Here is a 16,732-nt window from a genome sequence, read left to right as displayed (position 1 = left end):
CTTTTAGTGTACAACAGCAGAGCCCATATGGACAATTAATGCATGGCACACTGGAATACTGAAGATTTATCCCCCAGTTTACTGGGCACTAATTCATTGTATAAACAAACCCTAAGTTCCAGCCCAATGAGAAGCGTCTTCACAGTAAGACACTTAAAGAGCTCAATCTGTTTAGTTTATCAAAAAGAAGATCAAGAAATGACTGTACTTTCGTGGGAGAGGGGGGGAATACCTAATGCTAAAAGGCTGTTTAAATTAACAGAGGAAGGCATAACAAAAACTAATGGCTGGAAACTAAAGTCAGATAAATTGAAATTAAAAATAAGGCAGAAATTTTAACTATGAGGCTATTTAACCATTACAACAAACTACCCAGGGAAGTGGTGGATTCTCCATGTCTTAAAGTCTTCAAATCAAAACTGGATGCTTTTCCTGAAAGATATGCTTTAATGAAACATAAATTATAGAGGTAACTGAGTTAAATTCTACGCAGTGTGTTAACAGGAGATAAGATTAGATAATCTAATGTGTCCTTTTGACCTTAAAATATAAGACTCTTACATGCCAGAAGTAATCTTGAAACTCAGTTATGTACATAGCCATTCTCCCAACCTTGGTTGCCTAGGCAACCAGGGCTGTGTTAAACTCTCCACTTTCTTTCTCAAGCAAAGTTCATTGTGCCTCAGTTTTCTAATCTGGTAAATGGGGATAATGATATTTACCTCACATGAGTATGATAAGGTTAAATGCATTAATGTTCGCAATGTTCTTTGAGATCTTCAAATTAGACATTCAAAGTAAAGTGCAAAACATAGCCATGTAATATGTGTTTCTAAATGTTTGATTTTGATTAGCTCTGTTTTACTGTTCTTGATATTTTTATGTTTAATTTTGAAAATTTAAAAGTCTATATACAATATTAAATGTAACTTATTGTAAGATCTTTAGAGCAAAGAAAATTTCTTTCTACATGTTTGTATAGCACTTACCGCAAAAGGGAACTAATTTCAATTGAGAGCTTTAGGTACTATTGTAACACTAATTAATAAATAAATAATGATAATTAATAATGAAGATAGGTCCCAATGCCGCTCCCACTGAAATAAGATCCTTTCTTCATTGTAGTTGTAATGTATCTAGATGCTTTAAACAGCCAGCTTTCCCCTTTTCTTCTAAAAATGATCAAATCAGGCAACCAAATACATTTCTAAATTGGACTTTATTGAATACGGTTTATTTTGAACATTCAGGGATGCATCATATTTAGCAGACATGTGAGACAGGTAAGCGTGTTCTTTAAAAAATGCAGTGTGGAAAAAGCTTTGCATGGTAGAATATTTTGTTTAGAAATGACAGTTGTAGGCATTCTCTCATCCTCAGTAATATTTTCCATGTGTGCCTTTTTGTTTTTCAGCGATGCAAACGAGCAATAAAGGCCAAGGATATAAATTAATCTAACAGCTTTTGTAGCAATGCTTTTGATGGTTTCACTCAATTTCATTTTCCAGGGGGTACTGGCTTTTTTACTTCTCCTGTCGCTTGTAATATGTAAAGCACAATTCCCAAAGGTTTATGAGGCTATAAGGATCCAGAAAAAGATGACTGTTTCTCCCCATATACGCACATTCCACCCCACACCCACTCACCCACCCACCAGCAAAACATAATGCTGTACTATTTTTGGTAACAAGGAAGGGCCTCCCTATGAAAACAGAAAGCAGTGTATTTTCTCAGTTACATCAACTTGCAGTCTAATGCTGTGTTGTGCTCACTGTTTTTGTGGTGATGCAAGTCTTTTTTTTTTCCCCTCCCTACAGCTGGTTGGATTTTCCCCATCTTACAGCACCTCGCAGGTCCCTTCTCTGAGCAGTACGTTGCCTGAGTGAGTAGAAACACAGAGATCAGCTGCAGGTTTTTATCTTCAATAACAGATACAGAGGGAAAGGGAAAAGGGTTGGAAAAGGAGAGACAAATATTGACTTGGCCTTATAGAAAGACATCCAGTGACTGAATAAAGAAGCCCTGTTCATGTTTTGGGATATTCTTTCAACTGGCTGGAACCAGAGTCGATCAAAAGAATGGGAAATGCCAGCAGACCCTTTAGAAGAATTGCTTATTTCCTATGCCTTTTTTGTATGCTTTTGCTGACTGAAGGGAAGAAATCAGTGAAGCCAAAATGTCCTGCCTGGTGTACTTGTACCAAAGATAATGCTTTATGTGAAAATGCCAGATCTATTCCAACCAGCGTTCCGCCTGATGTTATCTCACTGTAAGGGCTGTAAGCATTTGGTTATTTAATTTATTATTTAAAATGAACTATTATGTTTGGTGTTTTCAGCGCAGACTGAACGATGCTTGCAGTAGGGAATATACCTTCCGCATTCAAAATCATCAGATAGAATGTTAAAATGTGTGTTACATCTCCTTCCTCTATACATGTACCTTTTTCTGCCTTTTTCTGCATTATGTGAAAACTATAACAGATTTGTTTTTATTGTTAATTAATAGTAGCTATGTAAAGAAATTATATTGTAATTCACAGCTCAGTGTTGTAATGATGAATATTTGAGATCTCATTAACACAATTTTTTCCCCCTTCTTTCCAGATCCTTTGTGAGATCTGCTTTTACTAAAATCCCAGAAGGGAGTTTTTTGCTCACACCGTCTCTGCAGCTTCTGTGAGAAATATTTATATCATATGATTATTTGTTTTGAAACATATATATCCATAAACAATATAGTAAGGGTCTGAATACCCACTTTATAAGAAATAGCAAGGGTGGCTCCATTACACATCAAAATACACAAACAGTTAGACTTTGAAGTAAAGGTAATTTTGAAAGATGGCATATGTTTAATGGGGTAGGGGTGTTAAACTGCATGTACTTGTTTGGGGTTTTATTAATTATTAATTATTATTATTTGCTGTCAGTATTAGTTGGAATAGATTAAATTCTGAAGATTGCTTTCTGTGATGACAGATATGCTATCCTCTTATGTATTGTACTCTAATGGATGTTACTGAAGGAGTCTGAGCATTACAAGAACTGTGCCTGTTTCTTTTCTGCAATCTTAGGGACTGATCCCCATTGATGAGATGTTTAGGATATCTCAGGATCAGGCCCTTAATTTCAATGGGATGAATCCTGAAGTCCTTACTCAGGCAAAACTACCATTAATTTCAGTAGAAGTGTTGACACCTCAGTAGGAGTTTTGCCTGGGTAGGGACTGGATTTGGCCCATCATTTGTTATTTTGCATTCTCTAAAGTAGTGAGATTGATGAAAACTGTAAATTCTTAAGCAGTCATTACAAAATCATTACAAAATCAAACACTATGACAGTGTGTGCACTGAACAGAACACTGGAATATTGTTAGATGTTTAGATTCATTTGTGTGTAAAATTTTACAGATTCTCCAGAGAAATAGCTTTCTAGAAAACTGGAAGAGTGATTATATAATCACTAGCTGTACAAAGATATAGGAGGTATAAACCTGAACTGTTTGCACTGGGTTTGCTATCAGTTTGAGATGTATCCAAATTTGTTTCGGAAATCTGACAAGAGACTTTTTTCAGTCTGTTCAAAAATGAAATAAGACACCTGCATATGACTGATTTCACATGTGCAGTAGATTTGCTACAAAGTGAAATTTTGATGTATTAGAGCACTAAGGCTGTTACATTAAACTGTTGGTGTTCTGGTAGCTGAAGCCATGACTCAAGCTGTGCTTTTCTACCTCAAGTGGAGCTGATAAGGAGGTGCAGGAACACTGTACAATTTTGGATACAGGGTAAATAGGTAAATGTAGTTACTATGGAAACCTGAATACTGTTCCATTGTGCATTATTCCCTACAACATTTTCCAAAGTGGTCACAGATCACAAAAGGGACAAAGCCCACATGACTTCTGAGCTGGGCCTTCCAGCAGAGAGAAAAAGAAGTGGCTGTATTTGTATTATGTTGCTTGTATGTCAGTAAAGTGAAAAGGACATCATAACCCTCCCTCTTGGCTGTGCCACGCCACCTGCACTTAGCAATCCTACGTCTAGCATGGGCCATAGAATAGGTTAAGTGAAGTAGACTGGGAGTTCCTTGGAGCAGGGGCCATCATTTTGTGCTGTGTTTGTACTGCACCTAGAACAAAGGGGTCCCGGTCTATGACTAGGTCCTAGGGTAATAAATAAAATAAATAAATAAATGGTATTTAATAAATACCGCAGGCTGTATTTGCATGATCTACCATTCGCTTCACTCACACAATGTACCACATGTTATTGCTAACAAAATGCTGCAACATAATCTCCAAACTTACAAAAGCAGTTTTTGTTCCATTGTGGGTTTTGACAAGTAGTACGCTAAAACAATACAAACTATCCCCAGATTGCTTACTTTGTGATTGGGAACAAAAAAACCTCAACCCATTCCACAGTTGGGAGAAGGGGAAGGAAAGAAAACTTAACTTCATATATACCCTGCTGCCCTGGTTGGGTTCGAGCAGCTTCTAAAACACAGAACATAAGCAATGCCACTAGACTAGAGGGCTCATAAACTATTTAAAGGGATAGTATCCATCCCTATATACTACAAAGAGGGTAGACTGTGATCAAATAAAAAGTATCCTGAGACAATTATGTTAATAGTAAATAAATAAATATGAATTGCAGACAAGCTATGATGCAGATCTACCATGTGGGTCTGATGGCAAGATTTGATCTCAAGCTTTTGAAACATACATGTGAGAAAATCTTTCCTTTTAAAACCATTCCTATAAATCTATGTCAAACTCGTTAACTGGAGAAAGCATAACCTATAGAAGCAGAGCTAGAAAATAACTGAACTTGAAATTTTTTAATGCAGGATTCCAAAGAATAAATTAACTCATTATTAATTAATGCCTTGTAATTTTGAATCTTTAAGTGCCTCTGGATATTACACTATAAGTCCATGTTCCCTTGAAGTCCAGCTGATTGTAATTCCATTGAGGAAAGTGAAACTCATCTTCGTGGACAATCTCCTGGCATATTAGGGGTGTGGCAATCCAAAACTGATTTAAAATCACCGAAAGCAAACTTGTCTATTAATTATAAATAGGACAGACCATTAATCAATTTTATGAAAGATTAAAAGATTTTTATAGGAAAAAGTAAATGCGATGGCAGTATATGATAGACAAAAAGAAAAATATATAATATAATGTATACATAATGAAACCTGCACTGTGAACCACCTCCGGTAAGCAAAATCCATTTTAAAATATGGTTCTACTCTGAACACTAAGTTAAAATGGCTTTAAGGGAGTCCATGCTGATTATATCTCAAATGTGCTCTTTTCACAAGTTAAAAGATTTTTTCCTAATTGCCAGCTCTGCAAACTCATCCTGCAATCTGAATGTCAAGCTAGGGTCTTCTCCCACATCACCATCAGAAACAAAGGTTCTGCAGGGCAATTCAGGCCCTTAGAGATACCTGTGCACCTCATTGTCTTCTGGGTATGTCTTTAGTAATACTTGTGCAGTCCCATTAGTTTCACGGAGCTTGCATAGGTAGCTGATTGGCCTGATAAGCATGTGCTTAAGTCCTACTGTACTCAGATGGAGCTACATCAGTTTAGCTCAGCTGAGGATCTAGTCCTTAGTCTAGAAAGCAAACCAGTTTTGCTGCTCCCTAGGGTCAGTGGTTCTCAACCTATTTACCACTGTGGGCTGCATAGGCAGCTCTCTATGTATTATGTGGGCCACATCCACACAGTACATATATTACCTGTATGGCCCTGAGGATGTCACATGGGCCACAGCTGTGTGCTGATTATGCCGCTAGCAACCCACAGGCCACAGGTTGAGAACAACTGCACTATACTATGCCATATATGAGCAGTGCACATTAGCCATATTATCCTGCAACCCTTACACAGACAAAACCTTTGATGTGGTCAGTGAGAGTTTGGTCTGCATGGGGACTTCTGGATCATGCGCTAAAAAGTATAAAAATCTAACAGTTTATTTTGTATTTCTTTATGCAGGTTATTTACATCAAACTCTTTTGATGTTATTAGTGATGATGCTTTCATGGGCCTTCCTCATCTAGAATATTTGTGAGTGAACAAAATATTTCTAGAATTATGGACTAGGTGGGATTTCCAAGTTACAGGCATTGCTTTAACCAAAATGAATTTGTGACCCATTACAGGTTCATAGAGAACAACAGCATTAAGTCAATTTCAAGAAATACTTTTCGAGGACTGAAATCTTTAATTCACCTGTAAGTAAAGTGTTTTCATGTATTACTTAATAGGGTGTATTTAATTTAGTAACTGAACCATCGTGTGGTTTAATTTAGCATTTGATATTATATAATCATTGACGTTTGCTGCTTAAACAATGTCAATATCCATATTATGCAGACCAGAAATGGCAAAAAAGAAAACCAACAAAAAAAACTTCTCAGCCAGGTCATGTCTATCCTGCCCTGTGCAGGAAGAATGATGCAAAAACTGTCCACTTGGCTGCTTCCCCTTTTCTCTCTCACGCACTAATCCGAGGAGCAAGAACAGGATTACGATCTTGCTGTTCAAGAATAGTTTTAGAAAGACAATCAGCTAAACTAAGAAAAGTTCCAATTTCAAGCTAAATCAAGAAACAAAAATATAGAAGTAGAAACTGAAAGCATGTGAGCCCAGAACAGTATACTGACACCTGTAACATTTAGTTGCAAATGTATGTACAGTATTTGCAGGGTCTGATTTATCAAAGCTAAGCTACTGTCATGTTTAATCAAAAGGTGTGTGGCATTTTCAGTCAGTTTTTACACACTATATGTATCCATATCAAATTAATTGTTTATAAAAAATTGAATGAACTTCCTTTCAAAATATAGCAGTTACCTTTTCTATATAGAAAAATATACCAAAAATATTCTAAGAAAATGAGGCTTTGTTATGGAGATTTTGCTGTCTATAAAGTCTAAATAACATTAATTGTCTAAAATGTGTGGGGTGTGCCTAACATATGTATGAATTCCCTACTCTGATCATTTGCATTCACACAGGCATATATCTTGGTGTATTTGTCATATGCGGGGGAGTGTATTCTGACCTTTTGTCCTCAACATAATAGCTTCTAAGAGAAGTACAGGGTCATTTGGCTTTTTGTTTCATATATGGTCAGATGCAGGGGAAAGCACAATTTCACCTACATATGGTGAATGCACAAATATAATTAATTAAATTTCACCTAATTCTACATCATATAACAAATGCATCATAGGATACTATAGACCAGGTCCTTAGCTGGTGTAAACTGAATTCACTGTGACTATTCACATGCGTAAAGTTATTTGCATGCATAAACATTTTTAGGACTGGGACAATAGAAAGAGAGAGAGAGAGAGAGAGAGAAACTAAGATGTGTGGTATATACATAAAAATCTGTCTACAGGTATAATTATGGCGTAGTTAAAAAAAAGACAGAGAATGGGATAAGGTTGTTGATAACCTGAAGGGCCCGTAAACTGCAAACATTTATGAACATGAATAGCTTTACATACACAAATTATTTTATTTATTAACTTATTAAATTATTTATTTTATTAATTTATTTATTATGTGCCTGCTGCTATCAGTGTGCAGGTGTTTTCCCAACACAGAGGAAGATACAGTCCCTATTCTGCAAAGGACACAATTTAAAAATAACATCATGTCTTAACTGTTGTGCTGGCTTAAAGGGACCCCTCAATAGTTTTCTAAGGGAAAGCATATGCAGGAGATGAGACAGTATTTTGAACTGCTATTGTCTGCATGTGGTTGCACACACAATCTTGGGAGATGAGTTTATATATCATGCAGTTTCTTCACATGCAAAGCTAATCTTCAATACAATGGGAGTTGTATTAGATGGAATATATGGGCTAATGGTGTTAACATAACCCAGGCATTGTCAAACATTAAACAGTGTTAAACAAGATTCAGGGTTTGGTATACAGAGACCTCAGCCTGCTTAAAACCATGGCAAGCGCATCATTAAAAATCCTTTAAACTTTGTATTAAAGATAAAGAAAAGAAAGAAAACCAGGTAAAGCATTTGAAATGTAAATATTAAATAAGGTTTTCATTTTAACGACGTTCTTTGTTCCCTTTACTGGAGAGAGTTTTTAGAAGGAAAATCCCCCTTGTCTGACAGTCTCTTAGATGGTATCAAAGATGGTAATAACTGTCCTTCTGGGGGAAACAGAAGAAGTTAATTGAGATGTGTTAGAGCTGTTGTTGTTGCTGTTGTTAAAAGCTGATCCTATTTCATCCCAGGGAGTTTGGGATTCAGCTGGAGCTGGTAGAAGTGGCAATTTTATCAGGGTACTTTTTTTTTTTTTGGCCCGCTCTGATCAGGGCATCTCTCAGGATTAGGTTGAAGAAGGACTGGGTCCCAGGAGATGGTAGGGGTGCCAGCCATGATGGTGAAGCCCGCTCCAGAAGCCAATGTTTCTCCAAGAAGTCTCGTTCTTTAAGGACCCACAAAGGGAATTGTGGGTGGATTACCTTATCTTCCTTTATGATAGTTAATTCATGTAGAACAGCCTCTGCAGAACTAAAACTACTAGAAACATCTGAAGGGGTTTCACTTGAGGAAAAGGATTCATATTTTCCTGGGATTTTGCAGTAATAAAATAAGTTCTATTACTAACTTTGCTCTTTTGAGGGGTCTTTTTGGAAAACATTTTAACTTACAAGTATTTACTGACCTCAGGAAAAACAAACAGAATACAACCATATTTGGTTAAAATCAAAAAGGAAAATTAAAAATCACAGATCATGAGAGGAAAAGGAAAAAATAAAAGTTGAAACACAATTAAAACAAGGCACTACGATAAAGTGTCTGAAACAAAATCAAAATAAAATCCTGAAACATTAATCAGAGTGAAACAGATGCAGTTTCTTGTGCTTTGTGCTCCTAATCTTTTTAATGACCTTTTACTTCCCAAAGCCAATTATGAAAACATTCAGTTGCTTGCCAAGCAAGCCAATTGCCACATTTGTATAACCCTTTGAGATCTGAGTCACAGCACCAATAAACGTTGTATTGAGCTCAAGGGCCAAAAGAGTTAAAAGGTGTTATAAACTCTTTCACTGCCCAACACTGAAACAGTGTTACAAAGGTTTGGCGAGTGGGAAGGGGTTTCTACAGAGACCCTGGTTTGCTTAGTTTCTCTGGCAAACACCCGAAGGCACTCATTCTAAAGCAGGAAATATATTGATTAAAAAACAAGAAAGAACAAGAAACATTTAGACTTTAATGAAATTGAGTAATTATGCAAAACAAACTTAATCAAAAGCTATTAAAATTTTTCTTCTTTTGGAGGTAAAATATCAGTCCCTTATACCAACAACCTTTCTGTGATGAAAAGGAAAGGGTTAATTTTACTCTCAGTCCTGATGTATGAAGGGTATTTACTTCTGTGGAGAAGAGACAAGATAGAAAAGGTGGGGGAAATATAGCTTTTGTTGATGTCCTTGGAACCAGTATTCTGTTATGAATGGATGCTTTAGACTCGCATGTCGGCCACAACAACTGTTGCTGTGGTCCCAGGCTCACAGTCTGGTCAAGGACGTCATCTGGGTTGGTCCTTTTTTCCTTAGACAGGGCAGGGCTGGATAAACCATCATCTCACTGTGCTGATGCATGCAGTTCAATTGATTTTAGGATCCAGTGAATAGGTGAGAGAGCTTAAACAAGAGCAAGGCCTGATGACCTTCCTCTCGGAAAGAAAATCCTTTGGTCAGGTCTGCTCCTCCTGTCTTAGGGTCAGGGAAAATGAGATTAGACACATTCAGTCAAGTCAAGATGAGAGTTTTCAAAGTATTTTAAAGACACCTCCTCCCCCAAAAGGGGTTGGAATGTGGGCAACATAGTTTATCCCCTCATTATTTTGCCCACCAATTAGGGCTAATATTCGACACACCAATTTTCGTTCATTAATTTCCAGACCTGCATTTTCTTGTCTGGACTCATTCAGTCTCTCTGTCTGATTTTCTTGCACCAGTTTATAACATTATTTTTTGAAAATAATTTGACTTACTTTTCATGGATGATTCCCAAACAGGCAAAAAGTTATAGGCCCAGTTGTCACAGCAGAGTTTTGCAGGTAGAATACCTACAGAAGCAGGCCCATAAACTACTCAGTGTGACCACTTTAATCCTTGTTTGTACATCCTTGTCCTTTCCTAGAATGTGTCTATATACACTTACCTAGCATAACAAGTAGATTCTCTGAGTCACACTCCACTTGAGGAAGAGCAGAATACTATTGTCATGTAAAATACGTCAAAGATATTCGTGGTAATTATGCATACTGATGAGTTCCATGAAGTGATGGCAGAATATGACCTTTGTTCTGTATACTCCGCCCATTTCCTTTTCACAAGTGAATTTCTGCATTCCAGTAAAATTACCCAAACATCTGGGTTTTACATTTATGCAAATAACTCTAATAATTGGAATGTGTCCTCACTGTAGTGTAGTCACATCTAGTATACCTATTCAAGACAATTCATTTTGAAGAGTGGAATATTTTTTTAAAAGCATAGGAGCGGTATAATTGCACTTTTGACTCATTTAATGCCATAACCCTAAATTGCAGAATATTTTAGCATAGAAAATTATTTCCATGAACAAGATGTAATTTTGATGGCATCTTTGAAGTTTTTCAGAAAAGCAAAATGTCATTCTGAGATTTAAAATATGGGCCTTCACACATAATTACACAGGACTGAATATTTACTCCCTCATTAGCATCCATCCTTTCCAACTAAGTGTTTTCTGCACAGGTACCACTAAGAGCACCATCTAGAGGTTACATAATAAAATCTTATGGCATGTTTTCTAATAATGGAAGATATAAAGTGCCAACCTTTCATTCAAGAATTGGCTCAATGTATAAATCTGGATTTTTTTCTGTTAATCTGATTCCCACTAAAATTATGAACTTTTAGTAGCTCTGTATCCATTATTGTGCTCTGCTTGGTATAATTCGGTGATCAAAGATTACGTAAGGCTGGGATCCTGCATGTTCATATATGTGCTTAACTTTAGATATGTGAGTAGTTCCATTGACTAATATCAAATTACTCACATGCATAAAGTTAAGCAAATGCATAAATGTCTGGCAAGTTAGAGTTTATAAATTAGTTGCAGTAAACCAAATATGGTCTAAATGTAAATGGCGCCAGAGAGGGCACATTACTCACACACAAAAACACTAACCTTTAAGCTTTAACCTTAAACATGTGGTTAAGTACTTTGCTCAATCAGAGCTATTGTATCTAAATGCCTCCTTGTCAGATGTGTACAATTTACAAGTAAAAATAGTTTTTATTTCTAATGCCCAGTGCCACAAATTCCAACTGGAATCTGAAAATCATGCCAGCTTCTTTCCTTTTCATGCATCCTCACCAGTGATAAAGATTTTGCTGACCAAATTAGGCACTGACTCACACACACACAACCATATTCTCTTCTAGTTATGCCCTGAGTGATACTTGTGAAAACCTTGCATCATCCATGGGCTTACACAGGTGTACGTGCTGGAAAAAATTAATTAATTATTTTAAAAGTATATTCACATCTTCTGTCCACTTTACCAGTTGAAACTGTTGGGTACTCTCTTAGTTTAAAATAGTTTTCTTGAAAATCAAAGACATAGTATTGTTATTATTTGCTGGTAAGATAACTTTTTATCCCTTAATAACCCAAGCAAGAAAACTTTTAGGCTTAACTCAATGTTGACCTCCAATTTCTGCTTTATAAACTTATTGACTCCCAAAAATGTTAGTTACTGGATATTTTCAGAAACCATGAGCCAATGAGAGCTAGCTACAGTATCGTGGATTCAGTGTTTAAGATAGATTGTGGTTCCTAGAAAGTGGACATGGAGGCAGGACATTACAATATTATAACAACACACATGTCCAGAAGGGAAGACATTTGTGTGTCCAGTCATGGCTAATCATTTTAAAATAATGGTGTTGGCAAAATACTAGAGATGATCACATTTTCTACTACCCTGAGTGAAGTACTGTAAATGATACAAGAATGTTGAAAAGCAAGAGAGCAATAGGAAGTGTGAATATATCTTAGCAGAAGAAAGAGTCACAAGGTAAATGAGATATTCTTTAAAGTAATCTTGTATAACTAAGGATTGAAGTACATTATTGTTCTTTACCATAAAAAACAATATTGCATTTTGTAGAAATGTATTATCTGATGAGCTGACATATTTTCTTTTACAGGAGCCTTGCAAACAATAATCTCCAAACACTTCCAAAAGACATATTCAAAGGGCTGGATTCTTTAACAAACGTGTAAGAAATCAGCAATTTCTTATTTTCAGACACTATGGTTAGAAAAAACAGGCCATTGCCTATTGGTGATGACTGCAAGATATTGTAAAGTACTTGATTTGGAATTTTGGGTATATTAATTTTCACCTCTCTTTTAACTTCTTTCATGATGTAAAATATACAAGATAGACCTAGTAACAGGACGCTCCTATGACCCGGTGGACATTCAGGCCAGTAGACAGTGGAGGAATCCTATCACATTGGTGGGTGAAGGTGGTAGAAGCAAGGGTGGATTTGATTTACGTTTAATGCTGTCAATATTGTATAATATTTCCCAGATAAGATTATTTATATATATATATATATATATATAAAATAAGAATTCTGTATGGTCATAATCCCAATAATATGACACTTAAATATGGCCATTGAAATAAGAAAAAGACATCCTTTGTAATGCAAACAGGACACGATGTGAAAGCAGGGAGAAGGATACTTGATGAGAATGAGAACATTTCATGTTTCCAATATAATCTAACAGGAGGCTATCTTTAAACACAATGACCATTTAAAATCTCAGTACAAGTACTTTATACCTGGCTAACTCAAATTGCAACCAAAACAAAACGTAAACTAGTTTTAAATTTTAAATTTGTAAACCAAAGTATCTTAAACATTTGTAAAAGTACAAAATATATTTTTGAAATATATGCTTGGACCAGATCTTGCAGTCATTCCACTGGAAGAGTCCCATTAGAGACAATGTGCAAAATTCTGGCTCCCCCAGTACACATAGAAGTTAGACTCAGTAGATACCTAATGTTCCCTGCACCAGTAAGTCCTGGAGCTGGCCCAATGGCACTCCAGGGCTATTTAGGGCATAGCCAAGTGATCAGGCTGCCTCCCTCTCCCCTGCATGCCTTCTAGAATCTGACAACAGGCACCACAGAGTTTTGCATTGCTTCTGTTAGCAGCAGTTCTGCAATACTCCAATATAGTTCTTCATCCACGCCCTCCAGTACTCCCTGAGGCCTTCTTCTGGAGTCTGCCAAGTGTTTGTAGAATGCCTCAGAACACCACCAGTCAACCACTACAGTTCCCCACATACCCAGTGCTCTTCACAGGGCACCCAGTCCTGCAAGGCATTTGACACCTCCTACACTGAATGCATCCAATGAAGTGAGCTGTGGCTCACAAAAGCTTATGCTCAAATAAATTTGTTAGTCTCTAAGGTGCCACAAGTACTCCTCTTCCTTTTGCGAATACAGACGAACATGACTGCTACTCTGAAACCTCCTACATAATGTAAGCTGAGGGTGTCAGCATTTTATAAGAGGCACTCAGTATCTTTCAAAGGCCATAGTTTGACCCAAAGGGAATTCAGGTTATATCCCTTATGACCCTAAATGAGTGTGTTTAAATGAAGAAGAGCAGAAATAGGGGTAAAGCTGAGGAACTGTCCACTGATCACTAAATTAATCTATCATGTCACAGTAATTGTCCCTGTGTCATCTAGAATGTCCTAGTGAGGAAATGCTAAACAATGAGAAACAAAAAAAACAAGATTTGGGCCAAAAAGTTGGACAGGAATTTAAGTACCTGTAAATTTAGGATTATAAGTAAAATACGGAAGAGCAGATACTTCCACTGATTCCCAACCTAAGCTTGTCTTGATTTCCTTAGTATAATTGAAACTATTTAAGTTTTTGCAAGTAGTTTTAACAAACTGTTGTGTTGTTTTTGTTTGTTTGGGTTTTTTTTAATTGGTTCAGGACAAATTAATTCAGGAAAGTCCAGCATTCTCATAAGAGAAAGCAAGAATATAGTCATTTTATAAAAGTCCTTGTTATTTTAGTCTTGTGATGTTATGGAAAACAACAGCTAATTGATCATTGTCAGTGTGTGGTTTATATTTTTACAGGGATCTTAGAGGGAACACATTTAATTGTGACTGCAAACTGAAATGGTTAGTGGAATGGCTGGGCAGCACCAATGCAACAGTTGAAGACATTTATTGCGAAAGTCCACCAGAATATAAGAAACGTAAAATCAATAGCCTATCACCAAAGGAATTTGATTGTATTATTACAGGTAATGTGTTCCAAATTATTTCACCTCATTACTTTAAAATCAAGGCTATATTTTCTAATTAAGGGTGCAGTTCTGCAAGCAGTCTGCCTATGGACCTCTCACTGAGTCAACAGGAATTCCTTGTGGATTCAGGCCTGATACAGAAACCATTTTGTGCATCTATTACTAGTCTTTACTCAGACTTTAATAGGAGATTTGCCTATGTAATAATTGCAGAATTGGGACCTATAACTGTAACAGGTAACCTTTTTCAGTTCAGAAAGAATAAGCAGCCTTTAAAATTCTGTCTTATTAGCAGGAAAACTAGACTACTTATTATGTATTCTTTAAAAATAAATGAGTATCAATTAACAAGACATTATTTTAATATGGTGAAAAAATACATATGGAAAGAAATGCTATCTTTAGTTATCAAATGTTATGTGTGCTTTTGCAGAATTTGCTGTTTATGAATCCCTGCCATATCAGTCTCTGTCAGTAGATACTTTCTCGTACATGAATGATGAGCATGTGGTTATTGCCCAACCTTTTACTGGAAAATGCATCTTTCTTGAATGGGACCATGTAGAAGGGTCTTTCAGGAATTATGACAACATTACAGGTATGAATAATGCATGCCAAATAACATTACATTACCTGATCTCAAAGGCAGTGCTAACTTTGTCCTTTATCTTTCTTTTTGTAGGTACTTCAACTGTTGTGTGTAAGCCCATAATTATTGAGACTCAGCTGTATGTCATTGTTGCCCAGCTCTTTGGAGGCTCCCATATTTACAAAAGAGATATTTTTGCTAATAAGTTTATAAAAATTCAAGATATCGAGATTCTTAAAATCCGAAAACCCAATGACATTGAAACTTTCAGGATAGCAGAAGACTGGTATTTTGTTGTTGCAGACAGTTCAAAAGCTGGCTTTACCACAGTTTACAAATGGAATGGAAACGGATTTTACTCCCATCAGTCTCTGCATGCGTGGTACAGAGATACTGATGTAGAGTATCTTGAAATAGCAGGCAAACCTCATTTAATTCTGTCTAGTAGTTCCCAAAGACCTGTAATATACCAATGGAACAAAGGAACAACTGAATTTGTTAAGCGTCTCGATATCCAAGATATGGAGGATGTGTATGCAGTGAAACACTTCAGAGTGAAAGAGGATGTGTACATTTGTTTAACAAGATTTATTGGTGATTCCAAAGTAATGAAATGGGGAGGTTCAGCATTTCTGGATTTACAAAGAATGCCATCCCGAGGGTCAATGGTATTCCAGCCTCTTCAGATAAACAGTTATCAATATGCCATTCTTGGAAGTGATTATTCTTTTACTCAAGTCTATTATTGGGATACTGAAAAAGCAAAATTTGTGAAGTTTCAAGAATTAAACATACAGGCACCAAGATCTTTCACACACGTTTCCATTGATAAACGCAATTTTCTCTTTGCTTCAAGTTTTAAGGGAACTACATTAATTTATAAACATGTCATAGTTGACTTAAGTGCATGACACTCATAATTCTGAGATTACATCAGACTTTCTACCGTAAGTGGACAAAATGAACTAAATGCATGATGACTCTTATCCTACTTCCAGATGAATGCCTTTAAAAGTTGAGATTGCTAGAACAAAGTATTACTAGTATCTTCATCTTTAATTGTCAAGTCTAGTGGTGTTGGAAGTTGCATTTTTTAACAAAAAGAAATTAAATTGTTAACTGTTCTTTGCATCCACAATATGTAAATATGCGTGCAACTGCATCTGTTGCTAAAAGTATTAAGATGTACTTTTCCATTTATTTATTCACCTGTTTGACAACAACTGCCAAATAAAATGTTTACATTTTCTGTCTTTCACATTCCAAATATGATTATTTACAGGTGATAATTTTTATTTGTGTATTTATTATACACATATATAATAAACAACAAGGTGTGTTGTACATGGCAGTGTTTTTGTTACATGTTTCTTTTAATATTATAAGCCACAACAATAAAGCACAAGTGGTTTATACATGTAATCACAACCACATGATAAAGATACAGCATTACATCCCAACTCTATAATTGGTCCAATGCAGACAGACACTTGCATTCATGTGGAGCTCCACTTGCTTAAATGGGACTCACACTGACATGAGTATGGATCTAATTTCAGGATGGGGCTTTATATTGTGTACAGTTTGGGAATTCTTAATTTTTGAATAACGTATGGAGTAATCAAAAGAATAAAGTCTTGTTGTCAAGGCCTATCTGCTACTACTGCTGGAGCAGCACAGAACAGGTCGTGTCAGATGTGACAACATTGTTCTGTACAATAA

The 16,732-nt window shown here is 36.2% G+C and overlaps 1 protein-coding gene across 2 annotated transcripts; it reads left to right on the top strand.

Annotated features, from left to right (window-relative positions):
* Window positions 1-2,078: 2,078 nt before the first annotated feature.
* LGI1 (leucine rich glioma inactivated 1) lies at window positions 2,079-15,921 on the top strand. Of its 2 annotated transcripts, none has more exons than XM_077822040.1 (8): window positions 2,079-2,269; window positions 2,607-2,678; window positions 6,022-6,093; window positions 6,189-6,260; window positions 12,277-12,348; window positions 14,249-14,418; window positions 14,855-15,019; window positions 15,104-15,921. In XM_077822040.1, exons 1-8 carry the CDS (start codon window positions 2,079-2,081, stop codon window positions 15,919-15,921), a joined length of 1,632 nt encoding a protein of 543 aa, XP_077678166.1. The 2 variants fall into 2 exon arrangements, with proteins under 2 accessions (XP_077678166.1, XP_077678167.1); XM_077822041.1 differs by having other exon boundaries at window positions 15,867-15,886.
* The last annotated feature ends 811 nt before the right edge of the window (window positions 15,922-16,732 follow it).

Source organism: Eretmochelys imbricata, chromosome 7 (assembly GCF_965152235.1).
Source record: "Eretmochelys imbricata isolate rEreImb1 chromosome 7, rEreImb1.hap1, whole genome shotgun sequence".
Classification (NCBI taxonomy): Eukaryota; Metazoa; Chordata; order Testudines; family Cheloniidae; genus Eretmochelys; species Eretmochelys imbricata.
Note: the sequence above shows the minus strand (reverse complement) of the source record. Positions and strands in the feature narration are given on the sequence as shown.